Genomic DNA, 25,373 nt, shown 5'->3' with positions numbered 1-25,373 from the left:
GCGGGCTCAACTCTCGTCGGAGCGGCGAATGGCGTTTCCTGTTTCCTGCCAGCCTCCCTCCCTCTCGCAGGCGCGCGGCGTGTGTCTGTCCGTCTGCCTGTCTGTGAGTGGGAGGCGGAGAGGAAGCCCCAGAGGAGCGAGGCGGGGCTGGGCATGAGGAGCCTCCGTGGCCTGCGGGGCAGGTATGGAGCCGGCATGGGAGCAGGGCAGAAGGTCACGGCAGCCTCTGAGCATACGCAGAGCGCAGGAGGAGCGAATTGGGGCGGGGGAAGACAGAGAGGGAATGAGGGGCTTTGCCGGCTCTTTTAATGGATACCCTTGAACGAATTTTCCGTTTTATTTGTTTCTCCTGCATGCTTTTAAAAACTGATTTATTATTATTATTATTATTATTATTATTATTATTATTATTATTATTATTTGGATTGTCAGCTACGTTTCAATTCAAGGGCGTTTGAAAACGATCCCAGCGGGATCGGTTATTGCGCGTCCTTAATTGCCGGTTTTAATACCTGCTTTGGGAGTCATTTTTTTGGTATCTGTGTGCAAACAAGTTTCGGAGGAATAAACAGCTGTAAGTAACGTTCGCGGGTGCCACGTAATGCCCATTTCGCGTTTATAAGAGAAGTTGGTCGGTTTGCGTGGCAGCGCTTGCACTTTGGAACTCCCTGTCTATTGAGATCAAGGAGGCGCCTTCGCAGGGCTGCTTTTGGAAAAGTTATTGCTTATGCAGGCCTACCCAGGTGCTTAGAAAGTTAATGTGAAATTTTAAATTATTATAATTATTATTTGTTTAGTTGCTTTATGTTGCCCAGGGAAACCCAATGCGACATATAACCAGACAAATAACAACCTTCCCCATTCCCAACAGACGCATTAAAACCAAGGGGGACAGGGAATACATAATAATTTTAATCTGTTTAAAATTTTTAGCTTTTGTATGTTTTAAAGTAGGCTTGTGAATTTTTCTCAGCTTTAACTTTCTGTAAACCACTTTGAGGAGTTGTGGTTTTTTTTACAGTCAAGCAGTGTGTAAATGTTATGAAATAAATATCCACTGTTAGTGCTGCTACTCAGGGTAGACCCATTGAAGTCAGTGGGCACTGGTAACTTAGCTTCATTTATTTCAGTGGGTCTGCTTTTGAGTTGGGCCTAAGTTGAATACAATCCATACGGATATTATTATTATTATTTTATTTTAAAATTTGATTCTTTGTGCATGAATAGACTTGTCTCTTCCCTGGTTTTACTGTTTGGTTGCTGGGATATTTTTTAGGTTGTTTCTCAGAGCATGTGCAGAATTTATAGCATAGACAAAAAAAAAAAGGCATGTGAAGGGTAAAAAAAATCCTTTTATAAAAGCAACAACTGTTCCTGTTGGAACATTTGGACAGAGCACTTCTTTACTGAGCAGAACAAAAGTATAGTTCCCTTTTCCTTTTATAAGAAACATATTGCAAAGTGACTTTCCTATTTGGCATGCAAAAAATGTCAGGTGTATTAGAAGTGTCTTAACTTGTGGGCAATGAAAGAAGCTTTGTCGGAAACAAGTGACCCAAAAATCTGAATGGAAATGGCTAGCCAAACAGTGAGCTCTTATTTGGACACTATTCTAAGCCATACCATGGCTTGTTACCCAGCAGGAGTGAGGGAGAAGTGAGGTGCCCGCTACTTTATCAGAGTGCAGTAATATGCTGTGCATTCACATTAAACCATAGATCGTTTTAAACTGTGGTTTACTATGCTGTAGCTACCGGGTCACTGAGATTTTCAGCCTGTGTCTTGACTGTAGTGCTTCAGACTGTTGGGGGAGGGGAGTCAGGAGGAAAAGTGCATAAGACAGACTTCTCTAGTTTACAGTGGTGCCTCGCAAGACAAAATTAATCCGTTCCGCGAGTCTCTTCGTCTTGCGGTTTTTTCGTCTTGCGAAGCACGGCTATTAGCGGCTTTAAGAAAAAGGAAACGAACTCGCAAGACGTTTCGTCTTGCAAACAAGCCCATAGGGAAATTCGTCTTGCGGAACGACTCAAAAAAACGGAAAACTCTTTCGTCTTGCGTGTTTTTCGTCTTGCGAGGCATTCGTCTTGCGAGGTACCACTGTAGTCTTTTTCTTAATGTGCTGGAGTCTGTAAAAGAAGTAAGTGAAGCCTTTTAATAGACCCTGAAGCAGAAGACATACTTTTAATAGAGCTTGGGATCTGGGACTGAACTTCCGTTAATAGGGTATTCTCCTTACAAAACAGAAGGACCACAACAGTTGGGGGGAGGAGTTAAAGCCTGCTCTGATGCCATTAATTATTAGCACCTGCCTGGTGAAATTTGCCTTTTAAATGCACCTTGGATGCAAAGGGTATCCAATGAGTCACTAAAGAACATGTAGTTTGAACCTTGTCTCTTACGTAGACCAGTTGGACACGTTTTGAGTCTATTGGAATCTGTTGAGGGTGAAACATTAGAAGTTAATATGGCAAATTCTTCTGAGGAGCAGTGAGCTAGTGACACCTCTTAATATCGCTCATATTTATATTTCCAATCAAAAAATGAGCAAAAGTGTGTGTGAATTGTGCATGAATTCTGTGTCATGGGGTGGGTGGGTGGGTGGGATGGTACACTGAGTAAAAGTACCAGCTTAAAAGTACCAGTACCTACCTTTGCGGTTCTGACTTGCTCCAGGAGCAGGGTTCGAAATTAGCAGGGTGCCAGACGCATTTTGTGCCTTAAAAAAATCTCCATTTGCGAGCACCTCAAAAAGTCTGGGTGCCATTTTTTGCACCTGGCTGACACTCAAGGATTACTGAAATGTATGTGCTTTGAAGCCTCAAAGTATATGTTAAGGAAATATGTTAATAGGTTTTTGTTTTTTTGTTTTTTTTAAAAGACTTGTCAGAATAAATATATAAAATATTACCTACTACAAAATTAAGTTTTTTGAGTATTATTTATTTATCTACTACAAAATTAAGGGGCAGCATTTTGTTCACCTGACCGTAGACCAGAATGCAGAACTGAATTAGTGACATATTTATTGTAGTTATATCCCACCGTTTTTCTCCAGGGACCTCCAGGTGGTGTACATGGTTCTCCCCCTCCCTCCCTCATTTAATCCCCACAACAACCCAATGAGGTAGCTTAGACTGAGAGGCAGTGACTGATCCAGGATGAATAGGGATGTGAACCCTGATCTCCCAAGTCCTAGTCCAGCACTCTTAACTACTATGCTACATGGACTGCCTGGAAGGCCAGATCTTTATCTCCCCCCCCCCCCGCCGCCCAAAAAATGGGCCAGTTTTGACAGGTGGTTGGCATCACCTACTTGCCCGTCAGCTGATCAATGCTGAGAGCAAGCTCCTTTGAAGGTGTGCTGCTTTCTGCAGCAGTCAGCTGATGACCACCAACAGCACACTTCCAAAGTCCATCTGCAGGTGTGGTGTTCTACTGCAAAATGTGGTTACTGCTGCCAACCTTAGACAGCTTTAATGGTGGTGTGGAGGAGTAAGACAACTTTGTAAGGTTGTCAAAGGTTACCTGTCGTACTGGAAAGAAGGGCACCTGGCTTCTGAATTCCAGTGGCTTTGGGCCACAAATGGAAGAGTTCTCTTGCACTTGTCTCCTGTTTGCAGACTTCCCATCACCACTGGCCTTTGTGGGAACCTAGGAAGCTGCCTTATGCTGAGTTAGATCATTGGGTGTTGCCAGCTCTGACTGGCAGTGGCCCTCCAGAGTTTCATCCCAGAGTCTATTGAAGATGCAGAGGGGTTCAACCAGGGAGCTTCTGCTTGCGAACCAGACGCTCTGCCACTTAGCTATAGCCTTTTCGACAGGCATCTGATTGGTTGTTGGGCTAGGTGGACCATTGGCCTGATCCAGCAGGGTTCCTGAATTCTTAGCAGGACGTTCGGTATGATCCAGCAGGACTGATCTTATGTTCTTAATAATTAGATGCTATGAAAATATTGCCCAAGGTTAAGGCAGTGGTCCACGTTTAGGACTAACTATCCAGAGCGAAATGTTGTGTCTAATGGGGAATTACTGAGCTCAGCCTCTGAGCTCATAAAAACCGCCTGGAAACAATGGATCATGTTCACCTGTTGGTTTTCCTCCCAGGATATTCCATCGCCATACCAGTATTACAAGCTGCTGACGCTCAAGGGGAGGAGCGATGGTTTCGAAACGGGCCTTCATCTGCAGCCTGGGCTCCATCTACCTGTCCCTCCTCTTTGTTTTCCTCCTCATGGACGTCTATGCACGGCCTGCCAACAACTCTGCCTTGAAAGAGAAGGCGGCGGCCGAGAACAACGATGAGAACGAGATCCTGCCCCCGGACCACTTGAATGGGGTCAAGATGGAGATGGACGGGCATCTCAACAAGGAGTTCCACCAGGAGGTCTTCCTTGGGAAGGAGATGGAGGAGTTTGACGAAGATTCAGAACCACGAAGGAACAGGAGGAAGCTCATGGTTATTTTCTCAAAGTGAGTGTTGCTCCAAATTGAATTGAGGCAGATGCACAGAGGAACTTGGGTCCATCTAGCATAGACGTCATCAGCTCAGTGCATTCCAGATGTTTTGTAGCACCACGAAACGTTGGCCATGTTGGCTGGTAGGGCTGTTCAGAGTTGTAGCTTCTGCAGCGCAGGAGGTTTGAGAAAGCTAGTCTAACTCACTGCCTGCACCAGCTGGCAGCAGCTCTCTGAGGTCTCAGGTGGAGGTCTTACCCGGCTGTACCTGGAGATGTCAGGCCTTGGACCTGGTGTCCGATAGGAGGCTAAGCCATTTCCCTGATGTGATTCTTTCTACTGCAGGGATCCTAGTAGCTTCAGGGTGCAATTTAGATTGGGTGAGTGGTGTATGTTAACATCGACCAATGTCACCTTTTAATTTGGAGCTGATGCAGTTGCTTCAGGTAACTGAAAAAGCGGGCAGTTCAGTCACCACTGTTTACTTGTATACCGCCTTTCCATAGCAAACCATGCCCGAGGCAGGTTACAACACCAGAGGATTTACAAAATTACAAAAATATAGCAAAGCCTAAGAAATCGTGAACAATGAATGAAAACATCTCAATAAGTATACAGCAAAGTTAAACCATCTCCACGTAATTTATAATAAGGTCCAGCAATAAAGATTCAAAAACTCGATACCAAATAACAGCAAACATTAAGCATCCCCAAAATTAAATCTTCACCCCAGCAAAAACTGCCAACCAATAGCCCACCCTCATAGTCTCCAGGTCTTGCAGAACTCTCAGCCCTACAATAGTCTTTGCCCTCAGCCAGTGTCTCTGAATGAGGGAATCAGCTGCGAGTGTGCAGATGTCACTCTGTCCAGCCACCTTTGCTTGAGAATAATTTATCACGTGTGTCCGATGCGGTTGGGTCGGTAACCACTTCCCAGACATCCTGTCTGCAAATTAAAAGGTTTATTGTTAAGTGCATCGCAGATAAGCAGCCGGCAATAATGAATTCAAAAGCTGATTAGAGCTCTTGCCGGCCGATTAGTGACTGTATGTCATTCCGGAGCCCCCTATCCCTCCTCCCTTCTCATCTCAGAAAGGGCAGGTCACAAGCAGTTTGCCTGCCTTTGCCTTGACCTTGCAAATGATCTTGTGCAAAGGGCAAGCACTTTTTATTCTCCGGTATCCCCTTGGGAGCAGAGAGAGGAAATTTGACCAGCCAGATCTCAGGAAGCAAATGGTTTTTTTAAAAAAGAGAGAGAGAGGAAGAGGTAAATCTCAACAATTGGGGTGAAGAGTGGCAGGGATCTTTCCTGAGTGAACACAGTATATAAAACATAAAATTTCCAACACAATTCATGGTGTGTTTTTTTTAAAAAACCCTCAGTATAAACAGTTACTGACATTTGCTCTCTGATTTCATATTGAGTTCTTTTGATTCATGCACTGGTCAGTAATTTATGTGGGTGTGCTCTGCACAGTAGTAGAATTGAACCCCTTGGTTTTAAATTTTTTTGAATATAGTCAAAACATTTTAAAAATCCATTCTCAAGGTTTTCAGGAGGAAGCCTTTTCCACATGGAAAATCCCAGGGATTTAATCTGGCACCAGTGAGCTTAGATGTTCCCTACATGTGCTCCAGTCTTTGATCTCCAAGGGTGACTAGATCCAAATGCCACACAGGTTTTCTTTGTGGCCAAGTAGAGGCTTGAAGCGCAGTTATTCTGGCATCAGAACTAATTGTCTTTCTTCCATTCCGCATAGATTAGTTGACTGCATTTCTATCCCACCTTTTTTCACCCAAGGTGGGGTACATGGTTTCTCTCTCCGGCTCCCATTTTATCCTCACAGCAGCCTTGTGAGGTAGGTTAGTCTGAGAGACTGTGACTGGCCCAAGGTCACCCAGCGACTTTCATGGCTAGACAGAGATTCACACACACACACACACACACACACACACGGTCTCCCAGGTCCTAGTCCAACATGCCCTTCACCTCTGGAGCCCTAACTTGACTCCTTTCCTATCTCTGGGAGCCAGTGTGGTGTAGTGGTTAAGAGCAGTAGACTCGTAATCTGGTGAACCAGGTTTGCGTCTCCGCTCCTCCACATGCAGCTGCTGGGTGACCTTGGGCTAGTCACACTTCTTTGAAGGAGGGGAGGAAGGGAAAGGAGAATGTTAGCCGCTTTGAGACTCCTTCGGGTAGTGATAAAGCAGGATATCAAATCCAAACTCTTCTTCTTCTTCTCAGCCCCACTCGCCTCACAGAGTGTTTGTTGTGGGGGAGGAAGGGAAAAGGAGAATGTTAGCCGCTTTGAGACTCCTTCGGGTAGTGATAAAGTGGGATATTAAATCCAAACTCCTCTTCTTCTTCTTCCTCCCTGCCACAGAGTCGACATCAACAAGGACAAAAAGATCAGTGCAAAGGAGATGCAGCGCTGGATCATGGAGAAGACAGAAGAGCACTTCCAGGAGGCCGTGGAAGAGAACAAAATGCACTTCCGGGCCGTGGACCCCGATGGTGATGGTAGGAGACGGATAGATGGGGCAGCTTCGGTCACAAAAGGAGTTGTCATGGCATGTGTCAGCGCAGCATAGGCAACCTGGTGCCCTCCAGGTTTGGGGGTTCCAGCTCTCATCAGCCCCAGCTATCATGCCCAATGGGCAAGGGTGATGGGAGCTGCTGTCCAGTGCACCTGGAGAGCAACAGGTTGCCAACCCTTAGTTTACCAGCTGCCAGGCAGCTGCATGGTGTGCATGTAGCGCAAGAATCATCCATGCAGCACACCAGCCATGCAGTTGTCTGTCAGGGGTTTCCTGGGCCAGGTGGGGAATCTTTTCATCAACCTGTTGATGAGCTGGGAAGGACCAGCTCCAAAAGTGGCTTTGCCACCTCCTCCTCTCTGGCTTAGTGTCCTGCACAGATGAGGCTGGAAAGACATAGGGATGTCTCTCTCTTACATGTGCCGAGATTTGCCAAGGCGCAGTTCGGAAAACCCATTTTTCTTTCTTGACCTTACTCCGAACTGCAGTGCAAGTGAGAGCCTGGGGTAAGGGCTGGTGGAGAGTCAAGGCCACTTGCTCGTAGTAGACCGGCGAGTGGATTTTGTGGGCCAAAATATCCAGCTGTTTGGTTGCCTTAGAACTGGTGGGTCACATTGTTGCAGGCGCACTCTAGTTTCTGTTAAGGGGAGGGACCAACGTGTTGGTGTTGACCTTTAAAGCCCTAAACGGCCTCGCCCTAGTATACCTGAAGGAGCGCCTCCACCCCCATCGTTCAGCCCAGACACTGAGGTCCAGCGCCGAGGGCCTTCTGGCGGTTCCCTCACTGCGAGAAGCAAAGCTACAGGGAACCAGGCAGAGGGCCTTCTCGGTGGTGGCACCCGCCCTGTGGAACGCCCTCCCATCAGATGACAAAGAGATAAACAGCTACCTGACATTTAGAAGACATCTGAAAGCAGTCCTTTTTCAGGGAAGTTTTTAATGTGTGACATTTTAATGTATTTTTAATCTTTGTTAGAAGCCGCCCAGAGTGGCTGGGGAAACCCAGCCAGATGGGCGGTGTACAAATAATAAATTACTATTACTATTACCATAGCTTAGTGGCAGGGGACCTGCTCCGCATGCAGAATGTGGCATCACCAGTTCAAATAAAGAGATGGCAGGAGAGGTCCTTCCCCAGTGTCCTGCAAGTAGGACTGAACACAAGCCCTCTCCCCTCCTGCTGCTTCCAGCAACTGGTATTCAGAAGCATGACTGCCTTTGACTATGAAAGTAGAACACGGATGTCATGGAACTGCTATCGGCTCAGAGGCGAGAAATAGAAGGGCAGTTGTGTTACAGGGAGCCTCTGAAAATCTTGCGAAGCAGTTCCTCTTCCGGGGAGGAGGAAAGCCCCACCTCTGGTTGGGAAGAGGTGCAAGGACCAGAGGATATCTGGTGGGAGCCTTAACACCTCTCCTGAGCAAGCCGGAGAGGAGGGAAGCACGCCCTTGCCATCGCCCATCCTGCGCAGTAGTCTGAGGCGCAGAGAGGGGCGGAGACGGTTGGGGGTAACAAAGCTTTTATGTTGGGGGAGGTCCAAAAAAAAACCACTCCCGGATTCTGCTCGTGATTGAGACAGTCATGAACTTATGACGCTCTTCACTGTAAATAAAAAGGTAAAGGTACCCCTGCCCGTACGGGCCAGTCTTGTCAGACTCTAGGGTTGTGCGCTCATCTCACTCTAGAGGCCGGGAGCCGGCGCCGTCCGCAGACACTTCCAGGTCACGTGGCCAGTGTGACATCGCTGCTCTGGCGAGCCTGCACCAGCGCAGCACATGGAACGCCGTTTACCTTCCCGCTATAAAGCGGTACCTATTTATCTACTTGCACTTTAAGGGTGCTTTCGAACTGCTAGGTGGGCAGGAGCTGGGACCGAAAGACGGGAGCTCACCCCGCCGCGGGGATTCGAACCGCCGACCATACGATCGGCAAGTCCTAGGCACTGTGGTTTTACCCACAGCGCCACCCGCGTCCCCTTCACTGTAAATAGTTTGCACCAAAATAAAGCCGGTAAAAGACAGGTTGGAGTCCTGCCTGGTTACTCTCGAGCAACTGCAACACCATCTGACGACAGCCATCAGGGTTAGTAGCCAATGACAGCCTTATGCTCCATAAATTTGTCCACTTTCAAAGCCTTCCACATTGATGGCCACCAGTACCTCTTCTGGGAGCAAGTTCTGTAGTTTAATGGTGTTCTGTGTGACATCCTTTCTTTTGTTTGCCCTGAATCTTCCAACGTTTAGCTTCGGTAGATGTCCCCAAGTTCTAGTGTTTGGACAGGGGGGAAATCCTATATCCACTTCCTTCATACCATGCATTAAAAAAACATTCTTTGTCTGCTTGGATATTCTTCCTTTGAATTGGTTCCTTTTTTCCCCTAGGTCACGTGTCCTGGGATGAGTACAAAATCAAGTTCTTGGCAAGCAAGGGGATGAACGAGAAGGAGGTGGCTGAAAAAATCAAAAACAACGAGGAGCTCAAAATAGACGAGGAAAGTAAGTGGTGCTGGTCTCTTTCTCTGCCCACCTCCCACAAAGACCACATGAAAACTTCGTATTCTGCTTTCAGTTCCTGGAATGGGTTGAACGCTAGCTTGGGCACTGAGTTTCAAAGTAGACAAGATCTCTGCAGATTTTACTGGTTTATAGCTGGGCTGCCCGTTTTAGAGCAGCTGCACATAAAGTAAAATAAAAATCAAGTAAACTGATCCTGCTCTTCCTTCAGAAAGCTCAGAAGAGGGTACATCATCATCTGCCCCCCCAAAAAAACTAAACACCTTATGCTTGCAACAATCCTGTGACTCTGAGATGATAGTTCAGTGAAAGTTTCCCCAAAATATAGTCAAAGAAGCTTCCTGCGACTTGTGGTGTCTGAATTGGGGAGGGACCACAGCTCAGTGATAGAGCATCTGCTTTGCCTGCAGAAAGTCTCAAGGTTCAATCCTTTGCATCTCCAGGTGGAGTTTCCCCTGCCTGAAATCCCGGAGAGCCACTGCCAGTCAGTATTAATACTGAGTAGTATGGAACAGTAGAACAACAACAACAATTTATTATTTATACCCTGCCCATCTGGCTGGGTTTCCCCAGCCACTCTGGGCAGCTTTCAACAGAATATTAAAATACAATTGTCTATTAAACATTAAAAGCTTACCTAAACAGGGCTGCCTTCAGATGTCTTCTAAAAGTCTGGTAGCTGTTTATCTCTTTGACATTTGGTGGGAGGGCGCTCCACAGGGCGGGTGCCACTACCGAGAAGGCCCTCTGCCTGGTTCCCTGTAACTTGACTTCTCACAGCGAAGGAACTGCCAGAAGGCCCTCGGCACTGGACCTCAGTGTCCGGGCAGAACGAGGGGGGTGGAGACGCTCCTTCAGGTATACTGGACCTTCTGTACTATACATTTGAAGCTGTATCATGCCGCTTTAAGCAGCCATGGCTTCCCCCAAAGAATCCTGGGAACTGTAGTTTAAGAGTGCTGAGAGTTATTAGGAGATCCGCTATTCCCCTTTCAGAGCTTCAATTCCTGGGCAGAAATATTGATCGTTAAGCCACTCTGGAAATTGTGGCTCTGTGAGGGTCTTCTGAGAACTCTCATCAACCCTAACAGACTACAGTTCCCAGGATTCTTTGGGGGAAGCTAACACAGGGGGAGGAAAGGAGCTCCGCACTTAACCGTTCTCAGCGGTGTTCATCCACGCCATGGGCTTCTGAGAGTTCAGCAAGCATTGCCCTCCCCGCCCCCCACACACTTTGCAACTGTAAGAGCTAAGATCATGCATCTTTTTAGAAAAGATTCTCTGGAAGCTGAATTATTGGCCCAGTATCTCAGTTGCCTGCAGAGGAGGCAAGGGGTTGAGAATGGGCTAACGCCACTCACTCTACTGGCAGGAAGGAGACTCAGAGGGGCTACCCAAGTGGGCTGCACAAGAACTCTCTGCCAAGCTCAAAGGGAGAAAAGGAAGGAACTGGGGGGATTTCTTCTCATTTGCCTTTGGATGAGGAAGCGGGAAGCCAGATCGCTCGAGCAGGATGGCCTGGGTTCTCCCCGCAGATGCCTACCTTTCCCTCTGCAAGAGCGGGGACTCTGAGTACCCAAACAGCGGGGTTTGGGGATTTCATTCTGTGCTACTGCAGGATTACAGTGCACACATAGCAGTTGTATCTTTGTGGCAGAGGACACACTTTTCATACAGAGGTTGCCCGGTTCAGTTCCCAGGTAGGGCTGGGAGACACCTTCCCTGTCTGAAACCCCAGAGAGCCCCTATCAGATAGTGTATTCTGAGCTAAAGGAACCAGCGCTGTAGTCTGGCTTGGGTTCAAACCAAGGTCAGGTTCAATCCAGAAGTGTGTGATAAAGCATTGTCTGGTAATCGGTCTGTGTCCTTTTGACACAGTCCAATAGACACGGTCTGTGCCTATCATGTCCCAGCCTCCTTTCGTTCCCTTTTCCCAAACCAAAACGGCCCAGATGTTTTAACCCTGCTGCTTTTTCTTTTAATTTGATTGTTTTAATTGCCCACTTTTTTAAGCACCTTTACTCTTTCCGTGATACCCATTCTAAGACGGAACAGTCAGAACTGTACTCTATATAAAGCCATAGACCTCTGAATGCACACTGCCCTTAGCAGCTGTTTCAGGATTTCTAGCACTTTTATTATGAATAGCATCCCTGTGTCCACTGGCATTTCTACCAGGGCTCTGAAACTTATTCATTCATTATTTTATTCATTAGATTTATTCTAACGCACTTTCTCATAAGATCTCAGGGCGGTTCACTGAACGCATTGACCACGTGAACTGCTAAACTAGAGACATGTCCTTTCACAAAGTTCACTTCCAGCAGCATTATTGACCAAAGCAGTATTTCTTTGGAGGAGCGTATCGCTAGAAGTGGAACAGGCATGGTCAAATTTGAAAACACGCACACGCGTACACAAGTATATTGTGCCATCCAATCTCAAGCGAGGCTGTCGGCGTTTGTTGCATGCAAGCCTTTAATCTCATCCGCATGCATTACGCACACGCTGCCTTAATCAACTGTGTCTTGAGCAGTGCGCCATATGGAGCAGGGAAGCCCATCTGCTGCCACTCCAGCATGAAAGGAAGCCGGCTGCCTCCTCTCCAGACTCTTCCCTCTTCCATATTGCTCCCCTTAGGGGTTTGCCGTTGCTCATTTTGCCAGAGCCGCTCGGATGCAAGAAGCTTGCTGGAGGCGTAAGACACTCCTTAAAAGACGGAGCTTAAAAGTCAGTCTTGCCCAGAGCTGATCCACACCACAGATTTGCAGCACACGAGCTCCCCCAAAGAATCCTGGGAACTATAGGTAAATTAACAGTGGGGCTGTGAATTGCAGCTCCCTTGGGTGGGAAGCTACAGTTCCCCAGGTTTCTTAGGGTGGAGTCATAAATGGTGTGGATCTGTCCTTCGATGCATAGGCCCCCTTCAAACATGGACCAAGGAGTGTGGCTTCCAGGCCTCCTCACCCAGCCCAAAGGCATCTTTGGGGAGACCTGGAGCTTTTTGACATGCTGCGTAGCTTTCCGCTGTTATCTTGTCCCCACTTCTGGAGAGGAGAAGGGAGAAGAACACCTTTATTTATAAGCTATAATGCATATGAACCCTCTTTAATCAAACCCAGGCCTGCAAAGAAGTTAGCCGTCGTAGTAAAGTAGTTATCTCCCGCTTGGACTACTGCAATGCGCTCTGCGTGGGAGGTGACCCGGAAACTGCAATTAATCCAGAATGTGGCAGCTAGACTGGTAACTGGGGGTGGCTGCCGGGACCATATAACACCAGGCCTGAGAGATATGCATTGGCTCCCAGTACGTTTCCGAGCACAATTCAAAGTGTTGGTGTTGACCTTTAAAGCCCTAAACGGCCTCGGTCCTGTATACCTGAAGGAGCGTCTCTACCCCCATTGTTCAGCCCAGACACAGAGATCCAGCGCCGAGGGCCTTCTGGCGGATCCCTCATTGCGAGAAGTGAGGTTACAGGGAACCAGACAGAGGGTCTTCTTGGTTGTGGTGCCCGCCCTGTGGAACTCCCTCCCTTCAGATGTGAAGGAAATAAGCAACTATCCTATCTTTAAAAGACATCTGAAGGCAGTCCTGTTTAGGGAAGTTTTTAATATTTAATACTGTATTGTTTTTAACACTCGATTGGGAGCCGCCCAGAGTGGCTGGGGAAACTCAGCCAGATGGGCAGGGTATAAATAATAAATTATTACTATTATTATTATTATTTATTAAAGCAATCCACTGCACTAATAAAAAAGGAAATAAAAGGCCCCGTCTGACCATTCACAGCCATGGCTTCCCCCAAGGAATTATGGGAAGTGTGGTTAATTAAGGGTATTGAGAGTTAGGAAATCCCTGTCCTCTTCACAAGCCTGCAGTTCGCAGTGTTTCCTGCTAAAAGTGGTTGGCTGTTAAATCATTCAGGGGATTGCAGCTCTGGGAGGGGAATAGGGGTCTCTTAACAACTCTCTGCTGTGGTGGTCAGGTGCTGCTTGCGGACCTCTCTTTGGGGCTTCTGGTTGGACACTTTGAGAGAAATATGCTGGACAATACGGGCCATTGGCCTGACCCAGCAGACACTTATTTTGTTCTTAGGCCAGGGATGAAGCCTGGGACCTTTTGCATGCATAGGAGCTGTCCTGCCACTAAGGTAATGGCTACTTCCAGCATTATAGGGCATATATCAGGGTTGGGGAAATTCCAGTCTGCAGGCTACATTGGGTCAGTCTTGATCTTGTTGATGTTTTTTTTAACCATGCTATTTCGCAAGAAGAAAAGCTTTGCAATACGTGTTCAAAACTTGCAGATCAAATTTAAAGAGAATGCGATTTTTAAAACGGAAAGAAAGAAATCTGTTTGTCTGTCCCCGATCTGTAGCACAGGAAGTCCTTGACAACTTGAAAGACCGCTGGTATCAAGCCGACAATCCGCCCACCGACCTTTTGCTGAATGAGGAAGAATTCCTGTCCTTCCTTCACCCAGAGCACAGCAGGGGAATGTTGAAGTTTATGGTGAAGGAAATCGTCCGGGATCTGGGTACGTTTCCAAGCCGTCACGGGCAGAATCTCATGAAAACTTGACCTCATCCCTGCTTACTAACGTTGCTGGAGTGCTTCCTGGAGAGATGTCCGATGGGGACGAGATCACGGAGGATGCCGAATGGTTACTCCTGTTGGCTGCTGGTATAGTGGGCAGAGGGAGACTTGGGACACAGAGAGGGGAGTGTGGGCTGTCTCCTGTGAAAGGTAGCATTGGGCACAGAGTTGCGGAAGGGCCATAGCTCCCTGGAAGAGCATCTGCCTTCCATGCAGAATGTCCGGGTTCAGACTGTGACATCTCCCACTAGGGCTGGGAATTAAAAGCCCGGAGAGCCGTGCTGCCAGTCTGTGTAAACAATAATCAGCTAGGTGAGCCAATAGTCTTTCTTCATTCCAAGGCAGTTGGCTATGTTCCCAGTAAGGGAATAATAATAATAATAATAATAATAATAATAATTTGTTTATTTATACCCCGCCCTCCCCAGCCAAGACTGGGCTCAGGGCAGCTAACAACCAATAATAAAAACAAGTTGATTAAAATACAGTTTAAAAAACAAGATTAAAACACAACATTAAAACATAAGGATGCAGCCTCTTCACAGGAGGAGAAAGGAGAAAGAAAGAGGGGGAGGGAATCAAACTGATTCTAAGCCAAAGGCCAGGTGGAGCAACTCTGTCTTACAGGCCCTGCGGAAAAAAATCAGATCCCGCAGGGCCCTGGTCTCATGAGACAGAGCGTTCCACCAGGCCGGAGCCAGTGTTGAAAAGGCCCTGGCTCTGGTTGAGGCTAATCTGACTTCCTTAGGGCCTGGGACCTCTGGGGTGTTGCTATTTATGGACCTTAAGGTCCTCCGTGGGGCATACCAGGAGAGGCGGTCCCGTAGGTACGAGGGTCCTGGGCCGTGAAGGGCTTTAAAGGTCAAAACCAGCACCTTAAATCTGACCCTGAACTCCACCGGGAGCCAATGCAGCAGGAAAAGCATTGGGTGAATATGCTCCCATGGCAGAGACCCTGTGAGGAGCCTCACTGCAGCATTCTGCACCTGCTGGAGTTTCTGGGACAGCTTCAGGGGCAGCCCCCACAAGAGAAGGGAGTTGGTCCCTCATCCCCATACCATCCCGACCCAGCCAGAGGACCTCTGTCTTCGAAGGATTTAGTTTCAATCAGCTCCCACGAAACCATCCAGAGCCCATAGTTCAGGGGCAGAGCATCATCTTCTCATGTAGTCAATCCCCTGCAGCTCAGTTGGTTAGAGCGTGGCGCTGACAATGCCAAGGTTGCAGGTTCGATCTCCATATGGGATGGCTGCATATTCCTGCTTTGCGGGGGGGGGGGGGTAGACTAGATGATCCTCAAGGTCCCTTCCAACTCTACAATTCCATGATCTCCAGGAATGTCTCCTACCTGAAATCCTGGAGGGCAGCTGCCAGTCGCTGCAAGCCAGAGCTGAGGAACCTTTGGCTCTCCAGATGTTCCTGAACTCCCATTGGCCCCAGCCATTGGCCAGGGTTGATGGAAGTTGTTCAGCAACCTGTGGAGGGCCACAGGTTCCCCATCCATGCCGTAGGCAGTATAGTGATACCTCGGGTTAAGTACTTAATTCGTTCCAGAGGTCCGTTCTTAACCTGAAACTGTTCTTAACCTGAAACACCACTTTAGCTAATGGGGCCTCCTGCTGCTGCCGCACCGCTGGAGCACGACTTCTGTTCTCATCCTGAAGCAAAGTTCTTAACCCGAGGTACTATTTCTGGGTTAGCGGAGTCTATAACCTGAAGCGTAGGTAACCTGAAGGTAACCCGAGGTACCACTGTACTGAGACCTGTGGTTTCACTGTGTGCGAGGCAGATTCCTACATTCCAGTTTCCAGCTTTTGGAGACAGCTTCCATACCTGTTGAAGTCGAAAGGGCAGCTTTCGGGGATATTTTCATGGGGTGAAGGAGGCAGACAAGTTTTTTAAATTTGTCAGATGCAAGGGGGGGGGGGGTTACAGCCTCCATGGCAGAGCCATGATGTGGCCTCATTTGGTGGTCTTTGTCCCCACAATGCATCTGGGGCTGTGCTGCACCACACCATGGCTTTCGGAATGAGGGATTGCGGGAGAATACGGCAGCCAGGCTGGCTGCCATGCTGCTTCAGTGCCTGCTGTGAAGGGCACGCTAGCGCTTTCCCATTGCAAAATCCGAGCAGGCAGGCAAGTGTATCTCGGTTCAGCGCCAGCCGCGTCATAATCTGCGGCTGAAGACAGCAGCCAAGCGGAGCACGGGCAGCCGCAGGGGGGAACATGGCTCTGTCTGCTGCCTGGCCCTCAGCAACTGTCGCCTGAGGCTGTGGCCTCTCGGGTAGATCCAGGCCCATTGAAGCAGCTGGGGATATTCCTTCAGAAGAAAAATAAGAGTTTAAAAACACTTCTCCCTCTTCTGGCCACCTGCCACACCTCTGAAACTCTTAAAAATTTCACCTCCTTTCCAGAGATAATAGAAATTTCACCTCCTACATTTCTCATGTAAAATGGTTAGAATTCCAAGTAGGGATTAATTAATTGTTGTTGTAGCACCCTCCTTGGCCAGAAGGTGGCACCCTAGTCCACCTCTTGGCTCCAGATCCCACGGGCTCACTTGCATTACCTTGTCTTTGTCTTCTATGGAAAAAGTTGCTACCCCCCACCCCCACCCCCTCTCAAGATTACTAGATTCTACCCAGCTAAATTATACTTCTGAAATTAATGAACCTAAGTTAGTCATGTCTGTTAAGATAACCCTACTCTGAGTAGGACTAGAATTGGCTAGAACTCTAAAAAAAAAAAAGCATAGCAAATATATCAAAAAAAAATTGTCAGCTTGCATTATTAATAAAAGAAATCCAGCCAGCCTGACGTGAATTCTTATATTAATATAAGCTGTTCTGTAGGTTGTATCAAACTAAGCTCTACACAAAGTAGACCCACTGGAATTAGTGGACCTAAGTTAGTTGTGTTCATTAACTTCAGTGAGTCTGTTCATAGTGGAATTAACACTGGGTACAACCCTATATCTCCAAACAGAGGTGGATGATTATAGGATATGCATTCGAACCTAGTTGTTGCATTTTTATCTTTTCCTTTTATCCATGGAGCTTTGGCCAGCATTCATAATTCTGTACCTTCTGTACCTTGCTATGAAATTGCAACAAACCTTAAATTTAAGCCAAGGGTTGCTGGCCTCCAGATGTTGTTGAACTGCAGCTCCCATCATCCTTATCTAAATTAGCCTGTTTCCGGGGATGATGGGAAATGTAGTCCTAAAACCACTGGAGGGCCACAGGGTCCCCCCAGTGCTGGATTTAAGGTAAGAGGGAACAATTTAACCCGGATTTACTCTTGAGGAGAGCGGATTTGAACTCTGGTCTCCCCAGCCCAAGTTCCAACTCGCTATCCATTGGCAGAAAGTATATTGGGCCTCTGGGTAAATGCCCAGCTGATAGGCAGAAGCGCTGAAGAAGAAGAAGAGGAGTTTGGATTTGATATCCCACTTTATCACTACCCGAAGGAGTCTCAAAGCGGCTAATATTCTCCTTTCCCTTCCTCCCCCACAACAAACACTCTATGAGGTGAGTGGGACTGAGAGACTTCAAAGAAATGTGACTAGCCCAAGGTCACCCAGCAGCTGCATGTGGAGGAGCGGAGACGCGAACCCGGTTCACCAGATTACGAGTCCACCGCTCTTAACCACTACACCACACTGGCTCTCGGTGATGCTTCCTTTGCAAATATTCTTAAAGGTTACTGTCCCAATCCAGTTTACAACCTGCTGGAAGCAATGAGCTACCTACACATCATACATTTAAAGCTCCCCGCTAAAAAAGTAAAATAAAGCTTCTTGGGAACTGTAGCCACAGAGCTAAAATCACTACCACACTAAACAAAGCACAGTTCCTAGGATTCTTTGAGGGAAGCCATCCACTTTGAACATGTGGTAGGTACCTAGTCCGGAATGGTGGGACGTTGGTGGCAACTCGCATGCTGAATTCTGCGTGTCCTGTTATTTTTACTGTCAAACGCTGTAATCTTTGCAGATCAGGACGGCGATAAGAAGCTGACCCTTTCCGAGTTCATCTCCTTGCCCGTCGGCACCGTGGAGAACCAGCAGGCTCAGGACATCGATGACGACTGGGTGAAAGACAGGAAGAAGGAGTTCGAGGAAGTCATTGATGCCGACCACGACGGCATCGTCACTATGGAAGAGCTGGAGGTGAGTGTGTCCTGGGAATTGGCTGTGGCTGCAGATGCTCAAATTGCGAACTTTTTCACGTATCTTGGTTGAAATCCCATGTGAGAGGCACACACACTGTTACATGTCCCCCGCTTCCCCCATTGCCCTGATCCTTTTTTTTTAAAAAAAGAAATACAGATTTTTACTTTAAAAATAATTAAAAAGATATTGTGCAATACATATTTCCAAGGAACACTAAACAAAATATTCTATATATACACAATGTTACGCACTTCTGAGTTTTTATACCGTGAACTGCCTTGTGATCCTTAGAAGAAGGGTAGTACAGTGGTACCTCGAGTTAAGTCCTTAATTCATTCCAGAGATCCGTTCTTAACCTGAAACTGTTCTTAACCTGAAGCACCACTTTAGCTAACTGTATATTTCATTAAATTTCCACAAATTTCAATACATAATAATTTTTTTTGTCCTTCCATTCCGTTTCCCGTAGTGTGTTTTTTTTAATTCTATCTCATTGCTGTACCCTGTGACTTCCCCCTTTTATATCATGACCATAATACAATCATCTCTCATTATTTCTGTTGCTGGTAGTTCAAATCCTGCTCGCGAATTCATCACGTTACAATATTTCTCTAAATAGTCCAAAAAAAGAGGCCTCCATTCATCCATTTAAAAAGAGGCTACCGTTCTTCCATAAATGAAGGGCGGTATATAAATTATAATACAGGAAACTGAACTGTATTGTTATCTCAAATTAGCATCCAACTTTTTTTTTTAAAGGCAAAGTCAAGATTAGAATTATAAAGCTGCATCTAACAGTTACCAGGTTCACAGTGTCAAGTGATGTTCTGACCTTTAATCAAGCTTATTGATTTCTGAATTCTGAAAAGGCTGCTTCCCACCCCACCCCCCCTTGAAACAAGCAGACGGACCCCCCTGCTGGTCATGCACCCTGCTCCACAAAGAATTCAGATGCCAAAGGGAGATAAAGAGCTCTACCTATAACTTCCTACTGTCTCGCATCTGAGCTGTATCGCAGCAGGTGATCAGCGCCGCCGTGGGCCCCCTTCGCTTCCTGAGACGTTGCTTAGGAACGAGGTTTGCTTGGTGCTCTTTCTGACGTCACTTTAACCCTTTCTCAGTTCCACCTTGGAAAAAGTGAAATTAGCGCACTGTCTGTCACGGAGGCAGTTAGACCTTTTCCGGCTATGTTCTGAAACAAAGTTTTGGGTATCTGAACCCTGGGCGAATCTGCACATTTGTGTCCTTCCATAACAAAGCTCTTTGTGTTTCGGAGAAGGGAGACTCACAGCAGGAAGTTTGGGGACTTTTCTGAAATAAATACTTTCTGATAATGTGACCCTGAATCTGATAAAGTGTTTTCCTGCAGACAAGGCCACTGAGGCTGTGGCTTAGGGTTTCTTGTATATCTCGCCGTACATTTCATTTGGGGGGTTTAGTATTCTGAAGAAAAGAAAATCTTCCGTACGCACAGATTTTTTTACTTATAATCAAGTTTCTCTCCTCTTCTCAAGCTCCGCACCAAAGACAGCCAAGTTCTGCAAGTACACCACATCAGAAGCAGAATTAACTCACTCCAGATTTTCAGATTAGTGGTACCTCGGGTTAAGTACTTAATTCGTTCCGGAGGTCCGTTCTTAACCTGAAACTGTTCTTAACCTGAAGCACCACTTTAGCTAATGGAGCCTCCTGCTGCCGCCGCGCCGCTGGCGCATGATTTCTGTTCTCATCCTGAAGCAAAGTTCTTAACCTGATGTACTATTTCTGTGTTAGCGGAGTCTGTAACCTGAAGCGTATGTAACCCGAGGTACCACTGTATCAGGTTGTGTCCAGCGTCGGTCCTACTCAGAGTAAAACCATGAGTTCTAGAAACACACCTCAGATCGAGATGTGGTTACTACTGACCTGTCCTGGTACAGCGAAAATCAAGGCTTGATTTTCTTAAATCATGTGGGAAACAGCCTTATACAAAGTCAAAGCACTAGACCAGCCAGAACAAACCTCTGTTTTGGCGGTGGCAGCAGCTCTTTCAGAGAGGCCTTTCCTATCACTCAACAGCTGGTCCTTCTTACCGGACATGCCAGGGTATTTCAACCTGGGTCATTCTGAGGTCCAGCGCGGAGGGCCTTCTGGCGGTTCCCTCACTGTGAGAAGCCAAGTTACAGAGAACCAGGCAGAGGGCCTTCTCGGTAGTGGCACCCACCCTGTGGAACGCCCTCCCACCAGATGTCAAAGAGAAAAACAACTACCAGGCTTTTAGAAGACATCTGAAGGCAGTCCTGTTTAGGGAAGCTTCTAATGTTTGATGATGCATTACTGTATTTTAATATTTTGTTGAAAGCCGTCCAGAGTAGCTGGGGAAACCCAGCCAGATATTATTGTTGTTGTTGTTGTTGTTATTCTGTGTGCTAGTCAGGTCCTCTGCCAGTTACGATAACTTCGGCTAATCCCTTTTGTCCAGAAAACTCTGAGTAGCTATGCAAGGGCACCCAGCTCCCTCCCATCCTGCCTCTGGCCAGTTTTTGCCGATGCTGCTGCAAAGTGGCCCTCCCCTTCTGGCTTGGTTTTGATGCAGCCATTTTACCAGTCCATCGTCGGAGGCAGCAGCACTTCTGAACCTCAGTTTCTTTGAAACTACAGAGGGGGAGGAGAGTGGTTTTGTACTTGGGGCCTGCTTGATGGCTTCCCACGGGGTGGCTGCTGTGAGAACAGGATCCTGGACTAGATGGGCTGTGGCCGGATCCAGCAGCCTGCTCTTATGCCCTTTGCTTTCTCTCTCCCTTCCCCAGGAATACATGGACCCCATGAACGAATACAACGCCTTGAACGAAGCGAAGCAGATGATTGCCGTGGCCGACGAGAACCAGAACCACCACTTGGAGCAAGAGGAGATCTTGAAATACAGCGAGTATTTCACCGGAAGCAAGCTCATGGACTACGCACGAAATGTCCACGAGGAATTCTGAGGGCTTGGCCCAAGAGGGGCTCACACACACTCTCTCTTTCTCTCTCTGTCTCGATGCACCTTCTTGCTTTCCCCCAAAAAACAAAGGTTACCTTTTGCTGCTATATCTGTGTTCCGTGTGTATACAGTGCGGTGTTCTAGACTTACTTTTTTATTTTTGAACGAAAGCCGTCCACAAATGAAAAAGAGCTACAGCTCGCTTGCCTTCGAGAGGAAAGTGCTCTCTGATTTCCACAGGGAAGGATCCGCACCAGTTCTTGCCTGTGCTGTCGATCGGCAACTTCTTTTTATTTCCCTCCTTCAGGACACTCGGTTGTACCCTGCAAATGCCACGCCCAGTTGTTCTGCTCTACTGTTTGGACTTTGAGAAGGCACCTTTAGTATTTGAGGACCATTATCTTTGCCTGGGGGCTGGCTGGGTGGGGGGGCGAGGAACTCACGGGCTCCTTTGTTTGGTTTCGCATTGGTTTGAAGTTTCTGTTTTGGCGATTGCAGCGGTTTCCCACACCCAGTACATCCTTTCAAACCAGCATTGGGCTCCCTTTGCAAGCAGCCGGATGGTGGGCCAGTTCTGGGTTAGAATGCAGACTTTCCCCCAGCAAAATTAGCAGAGTCAGCCCTTCAGTGGATTGTGTCCTTCCGCTTGCCCAGGCAGGAGCCCACATGACCAGCTGGTCCAATACTTTCTCCTCTCCTCCCTTTACTCTCCGTTTTCCTCCTGGCTCAACACACGCCAAAGCTCAAGCGATCCTAAGCCACAGTGCAGCAGGCTTCAAGGAACGACAATATCTTGCATAGATTTAGTGCCCCGAGCCAGGACACTCCAGTGGCTGCTTCTGCTGGAGTTAATATCACACAAGTCTCACGAACACAAGTCCCACTCGCATGCCAGCTGAGGCGTTCTTTCCTAGGCAGCAAATGTCTCAACAGAGGCATCTCTTCAGGGACCTAGGCACACGGGCGTAACTACAGTCTTCATGGCTGAGCTGCTCACATGCCAGCATCTCGCACTGTGCTGCCTGTGGAAGAGGCAACACTCAGCCTTTATTGGCTGGTGTTTGGCGGCAGCTCCCCTTGCTATCAAGCACTCCCCCCCCCCCCTAGCAGATAGACCTCAAGAATGTTCTCTTGCTCACGGACAAAAGCACCATGAAAGTGCATTTTAACCATCTGGGCCGATCACAGCCCAAGTCACTGTGCAGGGAGGCAGAGGACCCCTTCCAATGGGCAGAAGTCCCATCTCGAGTTGTATAGCAGTTGTATGTCCAGGGGGAGGACAATCCGGTAGCAAGTTCCCTAAGCAGGCAGGCACCAGGTCATGCCAGGGACATGGGCTGCTTTTCTAGAATGGGGTCTAGGGGTATGTTTGAACAGCATCTGCTTCTCGGTTAAATAGAGGTGGGTGCACCTGTCTCTTAATAAAAACGATTTGTTTGAGGAAAGAAAATGTGCAAGCGCAGGTTGTCAAGGAGAGAGCTGTGAGCGCTCTTTTATATTTCAGCAGTGCCTGGGAGTTAATTCACTGCAAGCGACAAACGTGCCCCTCATCTTTGTTCGAAGATGGAATAGGGTGGGTCGGCCTCTCTGGCATTATCCCAAAATGAGCAGTGGGATATGGTTAAGCTCTAAACCGCAGCATTCATTAGCTACATCCTACCTTGCCATAGGACCTAAAAGGGGTATCACATAATTGTAGAGTTGGAAGGGATCCTCAGGATTATCTAGTCCAACCCCCTGCAATGCAATAAGATGCAGCTGCCCATACAAGGATTGAACCTGCAACCTTAGTGTTATCAGCACTGCGCTCTAACCAACTGAGCGATCCAGGGTAGCTTCAGAGGCACCAGTTTGTTCCGTACTCCTGTGCATGCCCTGTTAACCTGCGCTTGGAGGGTGCACTTGTTTATATAGGCTATGCAAACCCAAGTTGCCTGGACCGTGGTGTCAAATCGGTGCCCGCCACAGAGAGTTTGCTTTATGCCGAGTATAGGTGCATGCTTGGGAGCTGTTCAGAATGCAGTGGTGCAGGAAAAGTGGGTGGAATCCAGCTAGGCTGAGGAAGAGGTCTCATGAAGATCTCTTGCTAGCAAAGTGGAGCAGCCCAGTGAACCCAGAACTGCGAGAAGTGAGAGTTGTAACCAAGAGACTTCCTGGTGTGCGTTGGATCTGACACAAGGGTAAGCTTAAGGAGAGGGCTGGAGGAAAGGGATCAAATCATAAAAAGTCACAGGTAGTGAATTGGAGGGAGATTACAAGTGAGACTCTGGCCGGTCAAAGCTTAGTCGGATGATGGAGTTGTTCCTCAGGAATACATAAATTCAAATAACCCAGTTACTGGTGGAAGACTTTCTACAGGAAGACTGAACGATTCCCTTCTTCAGGTTCAGAAGTTGCTTCCCTGATGAGGGTTACGTTCATGAAGGTTTCGATTTTCATTTAAATGGGTTTATTCCGCTCCTGTCCTTTATACAGAAACACCAACACAACCCTGTTCTTTTAAGAATTGCAGCTTAAGGTGTCTGATGTTACCCTCCTTAATAGAATGTAAATACATGTAACTGTGTGTGTGTGTTTTATTCTTTCAAACAGCCCCTGCTTTATTTAAACGAGAGGAACCTGTGGTCCTCTAGATAAGGTTGCTGGATCCCCATCAGCCCCAGCTAGCATCACCAATGGTCAGGGGTGTTGGGAGTTGTAGTCCAGCAATGTTTGACGTGACGTGGCAAATAAGGACAAAAGGATTGGGAGGGAGAAGGAAAAAATGCAAGCCCAGGCACCAGTTCTTAAAAAGTCACAGCTCTTATTAGAACCAGCTGGGATTGAAATGCTTCATGGAGCCTAATATGTTCCACCAGTTTTTAATTCTCAATTTTAAATTACTGTAACGTAACCCATTCTGGAACCTGCTGCGGAAGGGCACGTCATAAAAATTATAATAATTTGGAGGGGTACAGGCTTTCCATCTCGGGACTAAAGGCTCCTGGGAAGGGGGAAGAGCCATTCAGAAAGGAGTCTCCCTGCTGTGTCTCTGCATGAGTAGCTGTTCTGGCTTCTCTTAAGACTAATTAAAACAGGGGCTGCTGTTTACACTTCCAAATCACATCAGCCATGGCCAGCATGACTAATGGTTGGTGTTGACAAGAATCGGGAGTCCAGCAACTTCTGGAGGGCCGCAGATTTTCATTCCCAATTTTAACAGCTTGTATAAATGCTTTAGGGGGTGCTTCTTTGGGCATATGGGGAAGAAAAGCACACTTGAGTGATGAGTGCATGCAGAGCCTCTGCACTCGCTACTGTTCAGGTGGGAAGAGATGGGGGTGGCCGTTTTCTGCCTGAGACCTCAGTGAGCTGCTGCCAGTCAGAGCGGTAGATTATCCTGGGCAAGAGGGTCTGATCTAGCAGGCAGCATCTTGTGTTATTGCTATGACTCACTGCTTTGCAGTTGTCTCCTGGCCGTCTGCATACAGCAGCCTTGCTCTGTATGGTACTGGTTTTAAACCAGTTGCCCGAGTGTCTCAGGGCTCGTGGGTTCACCTGCAAACTGGAGAAACTTGTGAACGTCTTTTTCACACGCACCACAACCAAGTACACATTGCAACCTGTCGGCTACCATAGGATACTTCTTTCAAGCTTATCTCCAGCAGAAGGCAAGGTGACGCAGCAAGCACTACGTTGGTGAACCCTGGTGAGCTTTCAAAAAATGAAAATGCAGAGGAAAGGGGTCAGGGAGGTAAGGTTGAGTCTTAAATGCCCAGAGGGAGCATTCAAAAAGATGGCGCTGTCCCCTCTCGGGAACACACACTGGGCAGTCCTTCCTTTGGGTAGTGCTCCTTGTCGATGTCCCATGAACGGTTTTAGCTCAGTGGGACAGCATCTTCAGAGGGTCCCAGGCTCAGTCCCCAGCACTACCAGGTAGGGTTTGGAGGGACCTGTCTGAAATCCTGGAGAGCTGCTGCCAGTCTGTGTCGACAGTACTGAGCTAGATAGACCAATGGTCTGATTTGGGATAAGGAGCCTCTTGTTTTCCTATTTAAAGGAGCCCTTCATTCAGAACCATGAAGACTAGGTGGCTTCTTTTAGTTGCAGGGGAAGAGCTGTTGCACTCTGGCAGAGCACCTGCTTTGAGTGCAGAA

At 47.6% G+C, this 25,373-nt stretch overlaps 1 protein-coding gene across 1 annotated transcript; it reads left to right on the top strand.

Annotated features, from left to right (window-relative positions):
- The first annotated feature begins 7 nt into the window (after window positions 1-7).
- Window positions 8-23,798, top strand: SDF4 (stromal cell derived factor 4). Its single transcript, XM_083513225.1, has 7 exons — window positions 8-182; window positions 4,105-4,470; window positions 6,840-6,976; window positions 9,375-9,488; window positions 13,884-14,042; window positions 18,097-18,272; window positions 21,065-23,798. Exons 2-7 carry the CDS (start codon window positions 4,160-4,162, stop codon window positions 21,239-21,241), a joined length of 1,074 nt encoding a protein of 357 aa, XP_083369351.1. The 5' UTR covers window positions 8-182; window positions 4,105-4,159; the 3' UTR covers window positions 21,242-23,798.
- The last annotated feature ends 1,575 nt before the right edge of the window (window positions 23,799-25,373 follow it).

This window comes from Podarcis liolepis (genome assembly GCF_965112155.1).
Source record: "Podarcis liolepis genome assembly, chromosome: 7".
NCBI lineage: Eukaryota > Metazoa > Chordata > Lepidosauria > Squamata > Lacertidae > Podarcis > Podarcis liolepis.
Note: the sequence above shows the minus strand (reverse complement) of the source record. Positions and strands in the feature narration are given on the sequence as shown.

Excerpts from the sequence above, each read along its gene's own strand:
- SDF4 (XM_083513225.1), top strand. The coding sequence starts at position 4,160 with ATGGTTTCGAAACGGGCCTTCATCTGCAGCCTGGGCTCCATCTACCTG. Across the intron at positions 6,977-9,374 it reads CGTGGACCCCGATGGTGATG|GTCACGTGTCCTGGGATGAG; the intron begins GTAGGAGACGGA and ends TTTTTCCCCTAG. Across the intron at positions 14,043-18,096 it reads GGAAATCGTCCGGGATCTGG|ATCAGGACGGCGATAAGAAG; the intron begins GTACGTTTCCAA and ends TAATCTTTGCAG.